Source organism: Ovis canadensis, chromosome 11 (assembly GCF_042477335.2).
Source record: "Ovis canadensis isolate MfBH-ARS-UI-01 breed Bighorn chromosome 11, ARS-UI_OviCan_v2, whole genome shotgun sequence".
Classification (NCBI taxonomy): Eukaryota; Metazoa; Chordata; class Mammalia; order Artiodactyla; family Bovidae; genus Ovis; species Ovis canadensis.
In genome coordinates, this window is record NC_091255.1 from 15485588 (window position 1) to 15509103 (window position 23516).

Sequence of the window (23516 nt, forward strand, 5' to 3'; positions counted from 1 at the left end):
GGTCACACACATCGAGCAAATGAATAAGGGTGTCAAGGATTGAAGTCCAAGTGTGTGGGATACCATACCTGGGTCCTGCTGTGCAAATTTGCTCTTTCCAAGTAACCAGTATGGAAGGCTGTGGCCGCTAGGCCCCTTTCCCTTCCCCTTTTTTGCTATTTGCTAAAACTCCACTGTGTGTTTCTTTGTTCTGTTCTGCGCACTGAGATGCCGTTTCTGTTGGGAAAAAAGCAGGATAGAAGAACACAATCTGTTTTCAGGGATTTTTAATTCACTTTATATATCAAGTAGAAAAGAAATCAAACTGCTTCTGTGCGTATGAGTCAGCCCATGAGAAAAAGTCTGGCAGCCAGAGCCAGGTAAGCAAGCACCTGTTGCAAACTGTTCCACAAAAGCAGTAGAGGCAGGATAGAAGAGCAAAAATGATAATAATAACAATGAGGTCTTAAGTTTTTAGAGTATGTTACACATTGCGAAAATGCTTTTGCTTACATCTGATCCTGACCACTGGTTTGTGAGATGAGAGTTGCCTGAAATAACAAAAGACAAAGAATTCATCCAGTGCTCCAAAGCTAATAAGTGGTGGACCCGCAATTTGAACCCAGATCTTCTATATTAAATGCTTTGGCGTTTAGTATTAAATGTATTTAGTATTTGGTATGAAATGTGTTAGGTATTTGTAGAAAAGCATTAGCCCACTTCCTGACACAATGTGGATATTCAGTTCCTTTCTTCCCTGACTCTCCTCCATCTGCTCATCTTCTATTGCCTGTCAAATAGTCAGGATTTCTAATAGGGTAAAATTTCTGTCTTCCCTTCCCCTGTGTGTTCCCTTCTGAAAACAGCGCAATACTCTTTTCACTATGCCAACCAAAGATTTCAACATAATTCAGAAGAAAGTCCTCTGTATTTGTCTCCATTTCAAAACAGGAATCACAAAAACACAGATACGTTTGGGGACTTAACCTCCTAAGCCATTGGTCAGGCATATTGTCCAGGTTTTAACCCCTCAATTCATAGAGCTATATGGAGCTGTTCTTAATAAACATGGCTTGAAATTCAGCCATGTACATTTCCTTATTCGTAAGGGAAGTGCCAGAAGCGGCCACCCAAATTTGCACACTGCCCCAAGGTTAAATATATACAGAACTTCAGCCTGCTCATTAGATGAATCAACTGTCTTTATTTGGCAACTTTTTTCTGTTCCTCCCACCTTTAGGTGAGCAGCACAAAGTAATATTCATTCCTTCTAGAAGAAAACATCAGCCATTATTGAAGGAGAATCCCACATAGGTGTGCCGAGCTTAGGAAACAGGCCCAGAATCTCAAAGGACCAGACCTAGGAAAACTAATGCACAGAAGTACTTCAGAATGCCTGGGGACTATGCTTTTGATTTTTTCACCCGCTCAGTATCCCCCTTGCTATAACACGTACTCAGTTGAACAACTGCTATCTGAGCAAGACTTGTTCCGTATCTGAAAGTCCCCTGTCATAAACCCCTCCCTTCTTCCAACTCATCCTGCCCTCCCCTTTGACTCACACTTCCACAGTCTCCAGAGGAGCTTACTGAATCGTCAGTGCTTTTCTGAGGTTGCTACCTATTTGGCATCATTTAGGCTCTCCCCACGGACAGAGGAACCTGGCAGGCAGAGTCGGACCTGACTGAGCGGCTAAGCACAGCACAGCATAAGCTCTATAAACAGTGATCATAAAGAAACTAGTTCTTTTGGGACACCTGTCATGTGCAAATCTGGTCACTCACATGAATGTTATCTCATCTTTTGATCCCAACGCCTGGCACATAGTAGGAGCTGAGAAATTTTCAGGTGAAATTTTCAGACCTGTCGTATGCTGTTGGGAATCACAGGTACTGAATTTCAGCCCACGTACATGTGTCCTCACACACACAGTGTATGAAGAAAACTTTGTCTTCCAGTAATTTACACTGTGGGGAACCTTCTGTCGCTGCTGTTGCTGTGTCTTCCAGGCACTGTTTTGAGACTTGGTTGCAGACATAGCCTGACTTTTTGTTTTTACACTGATTCATAACATGGCAGACTGTTCTTCTTTCTGCCCTTTCGGATAACTGCATTCTCCCTTCAGCCCAGACCCTCTCCTCCCTCTCTGCATTCCATTGTGAACTCCTCTCTCTTGCCTTCCCGTGGATACTGCCTGTGGCACTAGGAAGTGTCTCCCAGAATTAGTTATGTTCAGTTACTTCATAAAATACGATCGCAGAGTAGCTGTCATCTGAGTGTGGTGCAGACACCAATGTCAAAATTTGGCAGCCTTGTCAGGATGCACCGCTCATTTCTGCAGTAGTCAAGGGTCCTTGCTGGTGCTGGGACTGGTTCAGGGCACGTCTAAGAGGTGTGACTATAAACTAATGAGGCTGGCTTTACGTAAACAAACACACCAGAAAGTCTACAATCCACACGAATGTTATCCTGTAACAGGGTCCTCATGGGAGACCCCACACTTGCTTCAACAGTGCTGCCATTGCTCTAAACACTTTTCAATTTGTCCTCAGAGCCAGTTTATGAGAAAATCTGACTCGTTGCTTAGAGTCACACCTGATTTTTGTTCCAAAACAGCATTGCTCAGCGTCCTCACCCTCCCTGTTTACCAGACGTGGCTTCCAATGATTTAGAGAGGTTTCCTGAAATCAAATCCACCCTCAAAAGACAATGATTTTCAACCATTATAACTATGTAAAGGACAAGGCTTAAGCAGGTCTCTAGAATGAGTCCCCAGATATTTTTGTCTGCTTCGTTAAAATAGGCGTACAAACCATCACCCTGACTTATGAACTTGCTCCTCCTCAGACCTTATCCCATACTGCTCAGCCCTCACCTGAGCAGGCCTTCACTCCATATACGCACACCTCCACTCCATTCCCTAAGCACGCCTCACTATCTTACTAGAGGGCCTTTGTATGGCCATTCTCCATGCTTGAAAAGATTGAGAGCTTTTAATCTTGATCATTACATTGCCAACGCCTTCTTAACATTTCAGTTCAAATTTCACATCTTCAAGAGAGGCTTTCTTTGGCCACCAAGTCCAAGGTCTAAAGTCTCTTTCTTTTTTTCCCCTTGAGTTTATGGGGATCTTTAGTCTCTTTTAGCAATTTAAAGAGGTTGAGAGCAGTGATAGAAAGAATACAGAAAAAGGATGTAAAGCAAGAACTGTTCTCCATATCCACTGTTTTGGGCATGGGAGGCCACTTTTTTTAAACAAGATTTTACCTATTTCATTTTTATGTAGATAAGTGTATTAGGCTAGACTTTGCTGTAGGAACAAAAATACCCTCCCCCAATTTCAGTGAACTTACCACAAAGGTTTATGTATGGCTCACACAAGCTTGCTTAGGTTCAGGCCACCCTCCCTGGGCAGTTGACCTCCATGCTTGAGTGAGAGGAACTGGGTGGCAGATAGTTGTACATAGGTCTTAAGAGTTTATTCTGCAAGTAAAGCCACTTCTGATCACATTAGTTTATTTTCGTTGTCTGCATAGCACTGAAATCACTATACAATATTTTCTCAGTGTTTTGATTTCCTTATTTTCTCTCCCCTCTGCATTAGAATGTAAACTCCAAAGAGCAAAACTGGTCCCATTTGTCACTCTATCCCCATCAAAGAGTAGGCACTTGATAAATATGTGTTTAGTTGAACTGAATAAATCCCAAGAATACTTTTACTTCTTTCGAAGGGTGTGAATACATGATTAATTTCGAAGGGAATAATTTTACTAAATATCAAGTGAATTTACCTCTTTTATTTCCAAATAACTTTTTAGACATCAGGTGTCCATACCCTAAGTTCCAGTCACTTGCCCTTCAAGAGTTGATCACTGCTCTTTCATTCTTTTGTTTTTAATTTTTAAATATTCCTGCAACACTGAATGTATTCTCCTTTCCCAAAATTAAAACATACATAAAGTATAAAGATACCTTTGTTGGCCAACCCAACACCACATGCATACATGCACACACTCACTGTCTAGGCTTCTGTCCCTCAATTCAACCAACATAACCACTGCTCTGCTCTAAAGACATGATTGCGCCAGAGGATCCATTTCCAAACTTACTCAAGTGACTGCTGGTGAGAGGCCTGTGTTCTTTCTGTATGGGCCTCTCCATTGCACTGCTCCCTAACATGGCAATTGGCTTCCCCTAGAGGACATTATTCAAGTAAGAGAGAGAGACCAACCTAGATGGAAGCACCAGTTTCTTTTGCAACCTAATACCAGAGGTGATACGTTATCACTTTTGCTGAATCTTGTTGATCTTGATGCCCAGCACAGATCAGCTCTGGTACAAGGTGTGAATACTAGGTCTCTTGAAGGCTGGCTACTCTACTACCTATCTAAGATTGTTGAGAATTAAATGCAATAGGTTTAAAACGTTTCCCTGGCACATTTTAAATGGTCAAATAAATTGTTAGCCAATATAGCTCTCAGAAACAAAATAAAACAACCCAGGATTTTCTGGTAGAGAATTTAAATATTTCACCCATCTGTTGTATGGTCTGTGCTGTGAAAACACTGTCCAATATGGGCACTTTTTAAAGTTTGTAGGATTTTGTGTTCTAAAACTGCACTGTCAAACATAGACATACGACTGTCGAGTACTTGAAATGTGTCCAGTCCAAATTAAAATGTGTTTTAAATGTAAAATTTACAATGAATTTTTAGGGCTTAAATACCATATATATAATTAATCATTTCCTACTGATTCCATGTTGAAGTGATAATGTTTGGATCTGTTAAGTTAAATATATCATGAAAATTAATTTCACCTATTTCTTTTTGCTTTCTTAATGTCACTACTAGGAATTTTTAAATGCTGTGACACACTATATTTCCATTGGACAGCACTAAAAACTCAGCAGAAGTTACAGCTATCTTATTTCATCTTTAACCCCTCTATAACATTATTGAAAAATCTGCTTTGGATTTTCTAAATAAGTTCTTCAATTATTTTGTGTGTTTGTTTCAGAGAAAATGTCCATTTGCCCCTTGGAGTTTGGGAGACGTGGGCAGAAAGTCTCTCTATGTCAATAGCTCTAGCTTCTTAAAGTGCAACAATTACAACTTACACTGTATAACGTGGACTTTGTGAATCCACGTTCTGCTGAAAGTAGCAGAGAAAAACATTCCAGAGCCCCATATCCAAGCTGTAATGAGTTCGAAGAGAAGAATGTTCACAGTAATTGAAATGAAACATTTAATCTCCAAATCACTAAAACTCTTTGGGATTCACACTCTCAAAGTCCTTGGGAAAACCTGAAAACAAGACAGCGGGTTGAGACCCAAGTGAAATTGCAACTTACGTTTTGAGTTTTTTAATTAAAAAACATTTAATTATTTAAATATATCTATATTCCTTCTTTTGACATTCCTAGCTGGAAACAAGTCAGTTGTGAGGTTGTTAGAAGGTCGTCATTTATGATCAGCAAAGATAAATTTTATTTACTGCTATTCTTGGTTGCCCAAAGGATATTGGCTTGCAATGCAAGGTTTATACATAAGTGACCTTGTTTTCTCCTTTGAAATTAAAGATAGGGTTGAAATTGACACCACTGAGTATGTGATATATTTTTGAATGGAAGCTAAAACAGAACATTTGTATCTGGGGCAAGAGATTTTTATTTTTTGATGGAAGAACACAAAGGTATTTCATAAAAACAAGTATTTGATTTATATTTGTGTGCCTCTTAAGTATAACACAGACCAGTGGGTTTATTAAAAATTATATAAACCTGTACTAATTGAGAGTCTTCTGTGTACAATGACTGGTGAGCAATGAGTTCCCCTCATGAAGAAAATCACACAGAACCAAGGGTACTATAGGAAGAGGCACCAAAGGCTAATGGTAAACCTCCTTCTACCACTGAGTTTAAATGATTATCTTACTGCCCCGTACGTCTCATCAGTGAAAACAAGGAAAATGCCGATGACAATAGAAAAGGTATCACTACATTGCGACATAGCGTATCATTAGTAATGGGCAAATGTATTTTTTTAAGTAAGCCCAATGAATCGTTCCCTGAAAGTGTCAATAAAAAATTAAAATTAGTTTACATTTTACTCTCTTATATTTTTCAAACTTTAAGCAATTTAGGCCTAACTTCACTAACTGCAAGGTAGAAGAGAAAATTAAGACATGTAAGGCTACTAAGTAGTTGCCAATCAGTAGGTTAGATTCTGATGGTGAAGAAAATCCACTCGGGCTGATTATTACGTATCTCAGGATTTAAACAGTAACTGTAATTGTATTCTTTGAACACCAAGTTCCTGCCCCTCCTCCCATTCCCACCCCAGTAGTTAATTAGCTGGGCAGGTCTTAGAACAAATACCCACTCAGAAACACTGGGTGGTAGAAATGCTGTTGATAATTAAACACCACAATAGCATGGAGCCTATTTCAGGAGCCGCCGAGTGGTCTTGCCCCAGCCGAACCGCTCACCACACACTCACAGACCCTCTATTGTGCTGGCTATGGCTGCACAGAGGGATAGTTGCTTGACTGGAGAAGGGCTCAGCTGCAGTAAGAGTGAAAAGACCGAACCTCGCAAGCAGGTACAGGAGTTCCGGACCCAAGGGGAAAATATCCAGAGACTAGAAGGAAAAGGAGAATGGATCCAAGAAAGAGAAGTGACGGGCAGAAAAACTGATCACAGAATAGACATTAACCTTTCTAGTTTCTCTGTCCAAACAAACCACCAGAATAAGCTCACCAAGCTTGGGCCAAATAGATAGCACTTAGAAAAGAGCAATGCATAAAGGATAGGTTGATTTGCATTCCATTTGGGTTTAGAGGAAGTTCACTGAGTTTAAGGTTTTTAAGTTGGAACATCATCCCACCTCCCTGGATATCAGTTTATCTTTAAAAATAAGAGGGTTGAAAACGTTCTCATTCTGGGTGGAAAAAATAGGAATAAGAGTCCCCAGACAATCTCCAAGGTGTCAAAAAGCTTAACAGACGCATCATTACTCAAGATAAAACTACAGTCTAATCTGATTATTGTATTTACCTGCTTCTCCTTAAAACATTAGTTTGTTAGGTTTGATTATCTAATGCTGAACAGATGCTTCTATTGGCACTTATATAGGTCATTATTAATAGGGAGAAAAATGATTGCTTTAAGTCAGCTGATTTGGCAGTCAATAAAGAAAATCTTTCAAGAGAGAGTGTTTTATTAAACTATTAAAAAATCCATAGGATAAAAATAATAAAAGGTTTGCTTGGTGAAATGGTTTGAAACCACTGGCTCAGTTAGTGCCTCTCCAACTCGTGCATGAAATTACCTCTAACGGAAGCAAGTGAGTAGGTATATTCCCAGGGGCACCTGGGAACTTAGCCGGGAAAAAAAAGAGAGAAAGAGATCTATAATCTATCTTTTTCTAATCTTCATTTTTTAAGGAATATGTTCCACTCTTCTCCGTAATAGAAGAGCTTGTTTTAACTTCTAAACAATTTGCTTTCATCAAAAATCTGCCTAGAAAATTCAATGTTCCTGAAAGACAGGCATATTTATTGTGAGACTTCAGAGATACCCACTGAACTCCATTAATACCACCACTATACTATGTTGTTTAAGTTAGATGTCTCAGTTTGAGAAGCACAGGTATCTAAACCATCTTGGAAAACTTACTCGGCCAGAAAATTCTATGTATCTTTCTTGCTATTCTATGAAGAGATGAATGCTTTATTTTAAAGATTCAGAGTCCTTTTACCCCTACAACTCAAACAGCATCAAGTCTACAGTCTAGGAATAAAGGCAAAGTCTAGAAACCGAATGTGTTGTGCTAGGAAAAGCAGGGAAAAATTTCAGGGGGAGCCAAGCACAGCTCAAGAGAAGCTGTCCATCTGAAATGCCACCTGGAATTCACACCAGTAATAACTGTTGTGGATATAAAAATTAATAGGGGGGATTTCATAGTATTAGAAAAATTTATTTTTATAAATCATGTGTCTATCGCCCAAGTGTTGACGCATGCATGCGATTCAAACATCAAGCTCACAATAAAAAGCTCACTGAATGACTTAGCAAGGACAATTCCCCCATTTTGCCCATAATTTGGAGTGGAAGAAGGTGGGGGGAGTGGGTAAAGGGTGCAGTTACTGGGTCAATTAATCAACCTGAAAACTGTGACACAAACTCTGACGCCTAACCTATGTCTAAAAATACACAAATGTATACGAATTTGTTTTAAACTGTCAATGCCTATATTTAGGACCTTCCCAGCAAGGCTATAATGAGACTGTGTTTGAGGGCTTCAGTCATAGCAGACTCTACCATTAATCTGAAGTTAGTTAAATTAACAGCATTTAGTCCTGACTTGTCAATCTCGCTGCTTCAGGAAATTGCACCTTGAGGCTACTAATATTGCCAATTTTTCCACAGGAGTATGCGCCTGCGTGTGCGTATGTGTATTTTTTTTTTTCTCCAGAACCTCTGTGTTCATACACCATCATTGCTTCCCTACACCCACAGCACTTACATTATCATTTATTCTGGCCTCCTTTAGCCTTCCCAAGGGGTTCTGCATAGCGTAGCTTCTCAGTGAAAGAGTTTTTTAGCTCTATATTTGTTTGTTTATTTTTTTGTCATGGCTCATGACTGAGGCTTTAAAAAAAGTGTGACAGTATTTAGAGTACATGATTGACTGCTACAGCAACGTGTATTAACCATGACCGATCTGCAGCAAAACACAGTCCTGAGTGTTCTAAACAGAAACTTTAAAAAGAAAGAAAAAACGAAAAAGACTCAACTAATTTTTCATTGACTTCATCTGTAAATAAATTGAGATTGATGCTAAGCAGGGGCAATAATAAATCAGTATTCATTTCCTGTAATTAATGCAAACATGCCTATGAACACACGGCAAGATGAATATATAACCACGTAATTTCCATTTCAAAATACACCTAAAATTTTTCACTTTGCGTTATCTTCAGAATATTTTCCCTCTTAATTAGAAGAATAACATGGTTAGATATCTTTCCCACCCACCAGGGGGAAATATTGTTTTGGTCACAGAGAGTGTCAAACACATTTTGGTGACCGATCTGCAGAACCTGGTTCTGCTCTGTTTCATTATTTGTGTGATCCTCTACCCTATGCATGCTAAGGCTCTCTTCTCTTCTTTAAACTAACCAGGAAGAGCTCCACTGAAGTGGCCAAGTGACCACCTAGGCAGGCCCTCACGTGCATGAGTGTTCTGAGTGAGCAGCAAGAAGCAAACTCCCAATCTGACATAAAAACTTGAAATCTGTCACTGACATGAACGTTCACTCACACAGGGCAGGTCGGGTAAATAATATGATGTGAATCAAATAAAGATGATCACACACACTGAATTAAAAAAAAAAATACCAAGCCTGACAACCTCTCTTGGCAAGAGGAGTTAATATAACTTGCTCTCTTGGGCACGGGCATCTCTAGAAATCATTCGCACAGTCAGAGCACAATTAAAGGGTAAAATTGATCCAAGATCACACCCAAGTCATCCAACCATCAGGACTCACTAGTTCTATTGTGGCAGCAATAGTGGAAGACTTTGTTAACAATCCCTGGGTGGGGAAGTTCCCCTGGCAGAGGGATAGGCTACCCACTCCAGGATTCTGGGCTGGAGAATTCCATGGACTGTATAGTCCATGGTGTCGCAAAAAGTCAGACACGACTGAGCGACTCTCACTATGTTAGCAATAAATTAATTGACTAACAATAACAAAATTACCACCAAGAAAAATCCCTATGAGCTGGAAAGAATATAAAAACAGAAGATTTGATCAGGTTCTACAAAAACAAACAAACAAAAAAAAAAAAACAGCAAAAACCAAAAACACATCTTCAGCAGGATGCAACTTGCCTCATGGATGACTTTCTTTAAGGCCTTCCTAGTCCTACAAAGCTTTTGCCCTTAAGTGTTTGTACCTCTGAAGATTCCGGAAACAACTACGTGCATCATGAAAGAGAAGTGAGCCTCCTGCCAGCGGCATTCTAATAACCTCTGCTAGGCAGCTATCTGGGCCCCAGGGCAATGGGAATCTCTTAAACCAATATGTTTGCCATTTAATCTGGTTGTGTCACCAATTAGACCTTATCATAGTAAGATAGCTAATGATGAATATAGATTCCACTTTCCCCAGGCATTTTTAAAAACTCATAGTAGACTCCCAGATACCCTATCAACAAAGCAGCGTTTCCCCAGAAAGAAAAGCGACTCAGCCCATTTCTTTCCTTCCAGTTGTCAGCCTGGAAAGCCGATCTATGCACCTCAACACACTGGTGCAGGAAGCCCAGGAGAGGGTGAGTGAACTGTCTGCTCAGGTGGAGAATGAAGGATTCAGTCTGGACAACACAGAGAAAGAGAAACAGCTGAAAGCTTGGGAGTGGAGGTACCGACTCTACAGACGCATGAAAACAGGCTTTGAACATGCCAGTGAGTATAAGCAGCGGACTTGTTCGTTTAACTAGACTGAACCCTCGTTTGAGACAGCAGGACTTCTTTCACTGAGTCTTTGCCCCTCGAGGGATCACGGATGGCCGTTGTCAGCCTCTTTGGGGCAAGGGTTCTGGGAGGCTGTCAAAGGGTCTTTTGTCTTGCTTGATTTTCTGGCTCCTGATAGGTTCTTTGACCACAGCCACGAGGCTGCTGGCTCCCCTCCACCGTGTCACACTCGGCTAGCACTCTCCACCCGCTACGCCCTAACGTCTAATGACCTGGATGGTCTGATTCCCTGCGTGGCTTTATTTTGAGATGTGGAGGTGGAAAAATACCTGTTTGCCTATTTGTCCAGTTTCTGCTTCAAGTTCAAGATTAAGTCGTTTTCAACTCTCTACTATATACAGCTTATATAAACTGACCTTCAGTTAATACAACCAACAGAGAAGGATAACCAGCCTATGAATTATGCTTTCGTCTGCACTTGCATTCTCTTTACCAGCTCTTTTTGTTAATTTAAGAAAAGCTTTGTTTCGGGATAATACTCGTTAGCATTGGAAGGCACTGCTTAGTGTTAGTGTCACCCTGATATAAAAATTCACATACAATCCGAACACTTGTGAAACATTAAACTCTTATTCCAAAAGCTGATCTTATTTAAGCAGCAAAAAAAAAATTAGACTTGAAGTGTTTAATCTAAGGAAAAGATCAGTTCATTAGTTTGGGAACTATCTGCCTCTGCTTCGTGATAAACACCAAAGGCAGAGAAATTCTTGTTTTCTGTAGTATTGTATTCTAAATACCAAATCTAGGCCTACTCCTTTCTCTTGAAGCAAATAGCTTAAGTACTATTAATGAAAGGTTGCTTTTAATATTAACAATCCCTTTAGTAATGCTAATACATGCTTTAAATAAAAAGCATTTCAATAATTGTTGAAATTATTTTCAGCAGCTGTTTCAATAAATGCCTTTACCATTGTACCTCATTGAGGATAGATTAATACTAGAATTAATACTAGAATCATCAAATCACTAATTTGATGCCATTTTAAAATTTTTTTCTAAATTAAAAAACATCTTCTGGGTGTCAAAAAGTACTCTGAGTGATAGAAGTCCTTTAAAACCTGGGGTTAGTGGCCATGACATTTGCCCATGAAGCCTTTCTTAGAAAAATGGTACCTGATATCATTGAAGGCAAAGTGAGAGCAAGTCAAGGTAGCATCCCATACTGGGAAGAGCCCGAAATTGGGCATCTGAAGCCACAGACTTTCATCCTAGCTATGTCTTTGCTGTGTTCTTGAACCGGGAATTTGCCCTCATTGGGTTGAAGTTTCCTCATCCTAAACGTGCGGATGTGGTTACGCATTCTTTCTACCCAACAGGGTTGCAAAAAGGCTCCCGGGAAATGATTCGCATGAAAGTAGTCTGTACCTCCAATATTGATTCCTGCTAACACTTTCTGACCTCCTCTCCACTGGTCCAGCCCAATCTTCTATTGTGTTTCTAAGGTACTTTGAGAAGGCTTAACTGGTATTATTTACCCCTTCAGAAGATGTTCTAATGCTCAAATAAGACCACGATGGCAACAAATAAAGGCCATTGAGACTTCTAATGAAAATGCTCAAAGGCAAAAGCTATTAGGCTCTACAAACAAATGTCTCCACAGTGTGCGTTTCAGGGTATCCTTTGAAGAGACAGGAACATTGTTTGAAAAGGATTTGCTATGTTAAGATCCTTGTGTTTCTCCTTCTGTCCCAGGAGCCCCCGAGGTGCCAACCAGTGCTTGTCTCGTGGTAACCAGCAGCACATCACTCACTGTCAGCTTTCAAGAGCCTCTTAGTGTCAACGCAGCTGTAGTAACCAGATATAAAGGTACTGGATTCCAACTATTTTTGTCACTGCTTCTCCTTAAAATGCAAACTGCTGTTTGAGGATCAATTGCACATTTTGCAGGTTTGTTTTTTCTGCTGAAAAGATTTTTTTTCATCCCATTTACTTTTTCAAGTTGAAGTATTTCCATAGGCATTCACACAGAGAGTGATAAGGTGAGGGAGAGTGTTACAGACGAACAGGATTGATATTTCATTCTTGCTTGCAGAGCACGCCCCTCCTCTGTGTATAGCATTCACTTGTGGACAGTTCTGAGCAGGACACACTAAAGAAGCTGCCTCTGTCTACAGGGCTCAGAGGTTAAAGATACAGCACAAACTAAATAGGGGGCATATGAATTAGTAGCTGTAATAGCAGGTAACTAGGGTTGATAATTAAAACAACAACAATACTGGAGGTCAGAGAAGGAGGAGGGATGGTTAAATGATAGAATTGGAAAGGCCCTTGTGAAGCAGTGGCAACTGGGCCTGGCTCTGAAGGATGGCTGAGATTTGAACCAGAAGATATTGGAAGGAAAGTGAACTCCAAGTGAAGGGAACAGTGAGCGCACATACCAAAGCAAGAACATTCCAGAACAAGTAGAGAGCAAGGGAGCTAGCAGAGCAGCGGTTCCAGGACAGAGGTCATAAGTAGAAGCAGTGAAATGTACAACTGGAAAGTGGAACTAGGGTTAGAAGGGAGGGATAGAATGAGGCTTGAAATCAAGATTAAGGAATTTAGACTTTATCTGATGAACTCTGCAGACCACTGAATAAGATAGGAACAAAATCAGAAGCAGATTTTTCAAACATTTAAGTTCCAACACTGTGTGTGATGTAGCTTCCCAGGTGGCACGAGCAGTAAAGAACCCGCCTGCCAACATAGGAGACATAAAATACATGGGTTCGATCCCTGAGTCAGGAATATTCCCTTGTCTGGAGAATCCCATGAACAGAGGAGCCTGGCGGGCTACAGTCTATAGGGTCGCAAAGAGTCGGACACGACTGAAGTGACTTAGCATGCACGCACATACTGTGTCTTGGAAGACGTGTGGATTTGGAATAAGGAAATGAGTTAGGAAGCGATTATATTCAGGAGAGAGGTCACGGCAGCCTGCCCTGACTGCTATAGAAGCCCTGGGAAAGGAGAGAGCCCTCAGGAGGAAGATTTTATGGAGATGCTATGGGGATAACAGCCAAGGCTTACATAGTGCTTACCATGCTCCGGGCACTGTGTAAAGCCTTTATATGTATTAACTCTATTCCTCACAACAACCTTATAAGGTAGGTACTGTTATGGTTTCCATTTGCAGATGAGAAAACTGAAACAATGAAATAAAGAACTTACCTAAAGACACAGTAGGGCCAGAAATATCACATGATGTTGACTCTTGAATGTGGTGGACAAAAAAGAAAGAAATCTATTTTCCTGATTCAGGAGGATGTGTGAAAATTCCCTGAACAGTTCTAAAACTTGATAAGACTCTCCACACGTATTCTGAAATGCCAGGCCACAAGGCAGAATTTCTGTGTTCAGGTCACTGCCATTCCCATGGACCACAAAAATGTCCACGTGGTGTATGCTTCCTTTCTCCTTCTAGGGCCTGTTCCCAGGAGGATTTTCTCTGTCTCCAAATTACCCACAATTTGTAGCTTTCTGAGTTACTTGGAATTTTCCAGATATCTCCACTATTTTTTATATCTTAGGTAAGACAGCATTGAATTATTTATCACTTTGGGTTTTCTGTGTCCAGCTAAGAGAGGGCAGCCTGAGGAAACAGCAGATAAATGAAACCACCAAGAATGGCTGCCCACAGCCATCCTTCAATTCAACTCTGATAATTTCTGTTGGATGCCAAGATTTTCTGAAATTCAGAGCAAGTGTTTGCAGGCAATATTAGACATGACATTTTCCTTTCTTTCTACCTCCCTCCAGCTCAGGGCTTTGATAAAGAGTTTCATCAATGCTGCCCAACTTGACATTTTCTTCTTACGTTTGATTAGTGAGCTATCAGGAGCTAATTTATCCAGACTGTCAGCTATTTAATACCCAACCATAATGCCAGCAAATTCAATCAACATTCACATATTAACACGTATCATCTCAGGAGACTTGCATTTGGGTGAGGTTGAAATGAAAGGTCACAAATGGGTTTTGTTAGCAACTAGAGAGGCTTAATTAAGTATTATAAATAGAATTGTCTGTTGCATTATAGAGTAGGTTTCCTCGTGTTAATTTATAAGGTCATAAATTGAGTCCTTAACCTGACCACTCTCAAGGGTTATTTAAAACAGCTGCCAGCTTACTGTACCTAGAGACAGCAGGACAGTTTTTAATTCAGGGTTGAAGTAATTATTTAATTATGGAAATACTAACAAAACTACACTGAGACAAGGCTAATTATTTTGTTTGCGTTAAAAAAGAAGAAGAAACAATCAAGAAATCCACAAAATGAAGTGGCAATTATCTAATTGGTTAGAGGGAAGGTTTAACCCTGAGTATTTAGAGTTTGGCAAAAACATATCACTCTCCAGAACTTTGGGGTTCAGCAAAACCTCAAGCCTATTTTGACAACTGGATATTTTCCCCCTTCATGCTTAAGCCAGTTTTTGAAAGAAAATCTGAACCCTTCTGTTGCTTCTTATTTACATTCAACTCATCAACATGTGTCTTTTTTGTTTTGCTTTTTGTTTTCAAAAAACGTTCACTGATATCCAGAAATCTTTTAAAAAGCATCTCTTTATACACCTTCTTCAGGCCCCAGGGTTGGCCGAGCACCAGGCCAACAGGCATCACAACTTGGAGATTAAAGCCATCCATTTCAGCTCAAAACCCAGAAAACGGTTTTGAGTGAGACTCTCTAGACTCTCTGCCTGCATGTTCCTTGAAAACAGTAAAACGGAGCTCAGAGAGCTAGTCTGTTTCTAGCTGTTTCTTCTTTGGATTCCAAGAGTGCTTACATCTTTTGGTCCCATCTCACCAGTTTCCATGGCTTACAGAGCAAAACAAGAGTTATTTCAGATGCTCTGATGCTTTGGACAAGTGCCAGAACTTCATTCCACATTTTCTCCTTGCTGCCTTGGGTGACCTACCCAGAGCTCTCATTTGCAGAGGACATGTCATTTCCCAGTAGTCCCAAAGCAGAGAATATTTTTAAAAGTGACTTTACTGCCCTTTGCAGGGCTGAGGGTGGATAGGACAGTATCCTTTAACAGGTGCAGTGCAGCGTGTGTTTTCCATCTACAGGATGATTTCTTTTCTAGACTTTTTTAGAAAAGCAGGCCTTGAAGTGGTGACACTTTGCAATCTGCCAATGACAAGACGCTGTAGCTGCTCCGGTGCATGTGGGCAGTACCTTGGTTTGGATGATGTCCTTCCCCGCCTCTCTCCCCATCTTGTTCCCTAAGAGATTAGAAACTGCCTCCCTGATTCCTTCCTACAAAGGCTTGAATAGCAAATTATTTAACTGCTCCTCATTTCATGGCATTTTCAAAACTAAATTAAAAAGCACGTTTTCCCGCAGAGACCGCCAGGACCTTTCAGGAGCTGGTAGCGTATCTGCTTCTTCAAAGACCAGGCTGGTGCTTCTGCCAACCACTTCCTCCAGTTTTTCTCAGGAGAGGAAGCCAGAGGATTCCAGAGAGATGTCTGGGGGCACTGCAGCTTCTAGAAGGGAAGGTGCACCATTTGCACATTAAAACCCTCAGGGCTGATAATTTACAATGATAGTGTGAATTTGATTATGACTGGATTGCTTGGGCCATCTTTTCATAAGACTTCAGAAAAATCTGACCTCACAAGGCTTGGGTACACACTGCTCAGTACTTTATACTATTTTTTACCCCTTCTATTTTCTTCCTCCTATATGCTGTAATTGGAAAGATACTTGTGTAAACCGAAAAATATATTGCATAGGAAATGTAATTATTTTCCATGTTTAATTAATTGAAGAATTGATCTGATCATAAGCATGAGGGGACTATCCTCATTACTAGACTGAAGTGATATCATTCCACAAAGTGATATTTCTAACTTTATTTAGCTTGTTTGGGCAGAAGTGAAGCCTAAAATATGCAATGAAAACAACTCAGAGAGGCAGAAGTTGTTACATCCAGAGGACGTGAAATGCAATGCATTACCTTTTTGCACACAAGTGAAAATGTGGAAGCAAGTTGAGTGACATGTATGATGAGGAAAAATAGAAGATCCAGGGAGAGTGACAGAATGCCTACACTACTCAAAAGTCATTTCTCTAAGCTGCGGCAGCCTTTGTATCCTAGCCCATCATTCCTCCGCTAGTAACTCAGTAGTCAGCATCCAGCCAGTTTACTCTCCAACCAACCTGTAAAGTTTTCTGTAGTGACATATGTTGTGAATCATATCCTTTCTGCGTTGTCTTCATTTAGAAAAAAAAAATCTAATTTTCAAAATACACAGTCCAGAATTATACAAAAGAAAAAATCAAACACATATCATGTGATGTCATTTACATGTGGGATCTAAAAAAGGAAAATGATGCAAAGGCACTTATAGAAACAGACTCACAGACTCAGAGAAGGAAGTTACAGTTACTGAGTTACTGGGGGGACGTTGGGGGGAAGGGATAGTCAGGGAGTCTGGGATCAACAGGTACACACTGCTATATTTAAAACGGATAACCAACAAGGTCCTACTGTGTAGCACAGGGAACTCTGCTTGGTGTTATATGGCAGCCTGGATGGAAGGGGAGTTTGGGGGGAAATGGGTATACATATATATATATATATATATATATATATATATGTATGACTGAGTCCCTTTGTTGTCCACTTGAAACTATTACAATTATAATAAAAAAATAAAACGTGTATATCCTGGGTGGAAATACATCAAAATGCTCATGATGATTACCTTCGGGGGGTGGGGATTATGAGTGATTGTTACTTTTTCCTTTTTTTGTATTTCCAGTTGTCTGCCGTGAACATGTATTATTTGTAAAATTAGAAAGAAAAGAATAAATGTCATTAAAAAATAAAAGATACATATAGAAAAAATAAATAAAATTAAAAGTTTTAAAAAGTAAATGAATTAAAAGTTTTTTAAGACTTTAAAAAATTAAGAAAAAGTTGAGATGTACCCTTTTCTCAAGGTTGCATCTCTATCACCAAGCTATCCTCTGTTATGAGTTTAATGTGTAGACTTACAAAACCTTTCCTGATGTGTGTGCCCATATATGTATATACACCCAGATGTTTACTATTGTTTGTGTACTCTAAGATAAATATCATGCTATGTGTCTAGTCATACAGTTAGATGTTTTTTCAGTTCAACAATATACATGTCAGTGTGTTTGGGTATTCATTCTTTTAAATATTATGTAGTATTCCTATTCCAGAGACAGCAGAGACATAGTGTATTTAATCATTCTCCCACTGATGAATATAGGTGGTTTCTATTTTTTTCCTATTTTACAGTGTTTCAGGCCTTGTATATGTCTTTTTTACCTGTGGGAATATTTTTTCCTGGGATTGTAAACTGGAAGTGGAAATATTTATATAGTCCCATACTCTGTCTCACTGCCTGCTGCTGCTGCTGCTAAGTTGCTTCAGTCGTGTCCAACTCTGTGTGACCCCATAGACGGCAGCCCACCAGGCTCCCCCGACCCTGGGATTCTCCAGGCAAGAACACTGGAGTGGGTTGCCATTTCCTTCTTCAATGCAGGAAAGTGAAAAGTGAAAGTGAAGTCACTCAGTCATGTCCAACTCTTCACAACCCCATGGACTGCAGCCTACCAGGCTCCTCCGCCCATGGGATTTTCCAGGCAAGAGTACTGGAGTGGGGTGCCATTGCCTTCTCTGTCTCACTGCCTATACCTATGCTAATACCATATAATAATGTCACAGTACATTTTTAACATCTGGTATGGCAATATGTTTCTCTGAAATGAATTTTTAAACTGCATCATATTCCTAAATTAATTTGGAGAGACTTCTCACCCATGACATATCTTTCTAACAAAGCTGAGTTTTACGTTTTCAGGAAAGTTTAACAGCTGTTTATTTATTGATCTTCATTCCTGTAAAGTTTCATGCTGAATGTATTTTTACAGTTCATTATAAATGAACTCTCTTTTCAAGATATTTTCTCATGGGCTATTGTGGGACAGTTGAAGAACTCTTGCTAATTTTAGAACAATCTTTAGTTGACTGCTTTACTAAACTTAAATAGCCTCTTTCATCCCAATAGATTGTCTTGCATCTCATAAATTTTGTCATTTCATCTTCAAGAAAGGATCCTTTTGTCCCTTCCTTTCTAATACTTTTCATTTCTTTTCAGATATCACTTTATTAACTAGAGTCAATATGAGTTCTAGTTCCCACTATATTGTGTATAGTAACTGGGATAGTGGGTATTCTTCTCTCTTACCTTCTTTGTCAACATGTATCTAATATTTTAATTACATGTTTTAGATACATGTCAACATGTATCTAATATTAAGTATGATGTCTACTGTAATTTTCTGGTAGATACCTTTTGCAAAGTTATGAAAATTTAATTTAGATTATGATTATTGATATAGTGGTGAACACAATTTTTAAATATCCTCTGTGGTTAAAGCCCCTTTAAAACCTCAAAAGTCATGTATTTGTGAGTTTCTTTTTAGAATTTTGATCATTTGTCTGTTTTATTGGTTTGTTTGAAGAATTGACTTTTTGATTCATAAAATCTATTTCTTGTTTATTTTCTATTTTATTAATTTCTGGCTTTATCTTTGCCAATTCTATTGCTTTCTGTGTGTTTACTTTAATGTTTCTTTCCTAATTTTGTGGCGTTTTTTTATTTGAAAGCTTAATTTACTTGTTTATTTTTCTTCATTTCTAATTCATGGATTTTAAGCTATAATTTACCCCCTGATTAATATTTTGTCCATATCCAAAAAGTTTAAAATGTATTGCTATAATGATCATTTACTTATAGATAACCTGTAATATGTTTCATTTCCACTTGAATCAAAGTTTTTAGATGAGTCACCTTAAACTTGTAACTGGCCATATATTTTTACTATAGCTTTATTGTTATTTTCTAATTTTGTTCTATTACAATAAGAACATTTTAAAATGTGGACTGTATTCTGTTGAGATTTTTTTTTAATTCCTACTTGTGGCTAACCAATGAATCAGTGGATATATGTACCACGTTTGGTGTTTGAAATGAATACATAAACTCCACTGGGTATACAGTGTGAATGTGTGTGTGTGTTTTAAATCCCTGTCTTTTTCTAAAGTACTTGTCCCTTTGACCTTTGATCTCTGAGAAGCTGTTTTATTTGTCTTGCTTAATACTGTTTGCCTCAGTTTCTGTCTATGATTAATATTGCCTTCTATGTTTTCATTTGCCTTCTGTCTTTTTGTATTTCTTTTATTTTCAACTTTCCATGACATTTGAAATACGTTTGTCTCTTGTGAAAAGTATAGAAATAAAGTCATATACTCTGAGAGTCTCTTTCTATACACTTAATTTTTTTGTCCTGAGTGATGTATCCTTATAAGAATAGGATTGAAAGGCAAATTTGTGTGAGAAAACATCCGTGACTTGCTCCATCCTTACCTCCCTTCTTCCCCTCAGGGCCAGCCACCTTTAACTCCTCCACTGCTCATGGTCTTCATTAATTAATAGGCTCCTATTGCTATTTTTTATCAATTGCAGGTTTTATGTATGCAATAGAACTGAAACAGAATTTAACTCTCACAGTACCACACACTTTCTTATTCTCTCAATTTAATTATATTTCCATTTTTAGTTAAGGCAACAATGTTTATATACCCCTATAAGCTTTTGACATTCCAAAATAAAGTATTAATAGTATATTTGATATTTCCTTCCCTAAGTATTTTTCTCAGTTCTCTAATTTTCTTTTTCTCTTTCTTACCCTACTTCAGTTCAGTTCAGTTCAGTCGCTCAGTCGTGTCAGACTCTTTGCGACCCCATGAACCACAGCACACCAGGCCTCTCTGTCCATCACCAACTCCTGGAGTTTACCATTATCTTATTCAAAATTCATTTCAAATGGTCCTTTCAGAGTAGTACCTATTTTCCCAAGAGTGGTATTTACTTTCCCTCTCACAAGACTCTCTGCTCACGTTCCACTGTATAATAATAGCTCATTAGGTTTCCATTAGGGAAAAGCTCATTAAAATCACAATGAAATATTGCTGCATGTATATCACAGTAGCAAAAACTTTAAAATAGTGACAGCACCAAATGACTAGAATGCAGAGATACCAGATCACCCATACATTGTAGTGGGAATGTGAAATGATACAGGCAATTTGAAACACAGTTTGACAATTTCTTCAAAAACTAAACGTGAAACTACCATTCATCCTACCAATTGCATTCCTAGGCCTTTATCCTAAAAATTTTGTGTTTATATAAAAACCTGTATATAATGTTTGTAGCAGCTTTATTTGGAATTGTCCCAAGCTGCAACAGTTCAGATGTCCTTCAACAGGTGATTGATTAAACAAACCATGGTACATTCAAGCCATGGAATAATACTCATCGATGAAAAGGAACAAAATTATTGATACACTCAACAACCTGGGTGAATCTCCAGAGATTTATGCTAAGTAAAAAGCCAATCCACAAAAGCTTCATAGTATATCATTTCATTTATATAGCACTCTTGAAATAACAAAATTAGAAAAGTGAGGAACAGGTTAGTGGTTGCAAGAATTAATGAGGAAATGAGGAGGAGATAAATGAATATACATGACTCACTTTTTGGTTTTCTAACTAATTGATATGTTCTAGCATACTTATTTGGAGAAGGCAATGGCACCCCACTCCAGTACTCTTGCCTGGAAAATCCCATGGATGGAGGAGCCTGGTGGGCTACAGTCCACGGGGTCGCTAAGAGTTGGACATGACTGAGCGACTTCACTTTCACTTTTCACTTTCATGCATTGGAGAAGGAAATGGCAGCCCACTCCAGTGTTCTTGCCTGGAGATCCCAGGGTCGGGGGAGCCTGGTGGGCTGCCGTCTATGGGGTCGCACAGAGTCGGACACGACTGAAGCGACTCAGCAGCAGCAGCAGGAGCATACTTATTTACCTTTTCAGAGATTTGGAGAGAAAAGGGGTAGGCAAACACGTGTCAGTTTAGCATCTTAATTCAATCTCCAAGTCACTTCTCTTTCTTAGCCAGACTGTACGCTCAGTAAACATGACCTAATACTAACTTTATCCTAAGCCAACATACTAATGAAATCATAACTGCTATTTCAAAAGATTATGTGAGCTAGGTGAGAACAAGCTTTAAACTGGGTTTTACTCAGCTAGTGAAAGATTATTCCTAACACTGATGTCCTCTTCTTGTTATATTTGGAAAATGACAGATCCTTAGAGTAATGAGTTTGGGGAACATTTTTCTCTAATGTATGAGGTGTTTGTTGAACCTGGAAATCTTGTTTTTCACTTTTCCCTTCATGTCCTACATTCCAGCAGCCTTGGCCTTCTTTCCGATCCTAAACCATTTCCCCCCACTGTGAGTTCTTTGCACATGATGATCCTTCTACCAAATACAATAATGATGGAAGACATAAACAACCCACTTACATTAATAGGCAGATCTTCCAGACATAAAATCAATAAACCAACAGAGATCCTAGGTGATACAACAGAACAGTTAGACTTAAGATATTTTCAGAACAATACATCCAAAAAACCCAGAATATATACATTCTTTTCAAGTGCTGTGCATGGAACCCTCTCTAGGACTGACTATATATACAAAGACATAAAATATAAAATATCCCCTCCGTGACTTTAAGAAGGTAGAAATCATTTCAAACAATTTTACAGATCACAGCAGCGTGAAACTAAAAATCAACCACAGAAAGAGAAACAAAGAAAAAAAAATTACATGGACGCTAAACAATAAACTACTGAAAAACCAATGGGTCAATTATGTAATCAAAGAGGAGTTTAAAATATGTTGAGACAAGTAACAACGAAAACACAATCCTACCTATGAGATGCAGCAAAAACAGATCTCAGAGGAAAGTTCATAGCAATCCAGACCTTCCTCAAAAAAAACGAAGAAAAATTCCAAATAAAAAGCCTAACATACCATTTGAAAGAATTAGAAAAAGAAAAAAAAAAAGAAAAGAAAAAACCTAGAGACAGCAGAAGCAATAATAAAGATCAGAGAGGAAGTGAGTAAAACAGATATTTTTTTTGAGTTGCTAAGTCTCCATCCACTCTTTGTGACCCCATGGACAGCAGCATTCCAGGCTTCCCTGTCTTTCACTATCTCCCAGAGTTTGCTCAAATTTCTGTCCATTGAGTCAAAGATGTCATGCAGTCATCTCACCCTCTGCCATCCCCTTCTTCTCCTACCCTCAGACTTTCCTAAGATCCGGATCTTTTCCAGTGACTCAGCAGTTCCCATGAGGTGGAAACTTCAGCTTTAGCATCAGTCCTTCCAATGAATACTCAGGGTTGATTTCATTTAGGACTGACTGATTTGATCTCCTTACAGTCCAGGGGACTCTCAAGAGTCTTCTCCAACACCACAGTTCAAAAGCATCAATTCTTTGGCTCTCAGTCTTCTTTAAGGTCCAACTCTCACATCCGTACATGACTACTGGAAAAACCATAGCTTTGACTATATGGACCTTTGTTGGCAAAGTGATGTCTCTGCTTTTTAATACATAGTCCAGGTTTATCATAGTTTTTCTTCCAAGGAACAAGTATCCTTCAATTTTTGTGGCTCTAGCCACCATCAGAAGTGACTTGGAGCCCCCCAAAATAAAATCTGTCATTGTTTCCACTTTTTCCTCATCTATTTGCCATGAAATGATGGGTCCAGATGCCATGATTTTAGTTTTCTTAATGTTGAGTTTTAAGCCAGCTTTTTCATTTTCCTCTTTCACCCTCATCAAGAGGTATTTTAGTTCCTCTTCACTTTCTGTCATTAGAGTGGTGTCATCTGCATATTCAAGGTTGTTGATATTTCTCCCAGCAATCTTGATTCCAGCTTGTGATTCATCCAGCCCTGCATTTCACATGATGTACTATGCATAGAAGTTAAATATAAGTTATACAGCCTTCATGTACTCCTTTCCCAATTTTGATCCAGTCCATTGTTCCATGTCTGGTTCTAACTGTTGTTTCTTGTCCTGCATACAGGTTTCTCAGGAGTCAGGTAAAG

The 23516-nt window shown here is 39.0% G+C and overlaps 1 protein-coding gene across 2 annotated transcripts in view; it reads left to right on the forward strand.

The window, feature by feature from the left end:
- ANKFN1 (ankyrin repeat and fibronectin type III domain containing 1) overlaps positions 1–23516 on the forward strand; it is a 481844-nt gene that overhangs the window by 318944 nt on the left and 139384 nt on the right. For both annotated transcript variants that reach the window (XM_069602535.1, XM_069602536.1), the window contains 2 exons: positions 10257–10451; positions 12213–12326. In XM_069602535.1, the coding sequence (XP_069458636.1) occupies positions 10257–10451; positions 12213–12326 (309 nt within the window). The remainder of the gene's footprint in view (positions 1–10256; positions 10452–12212; positions 12327–23516) is intronic.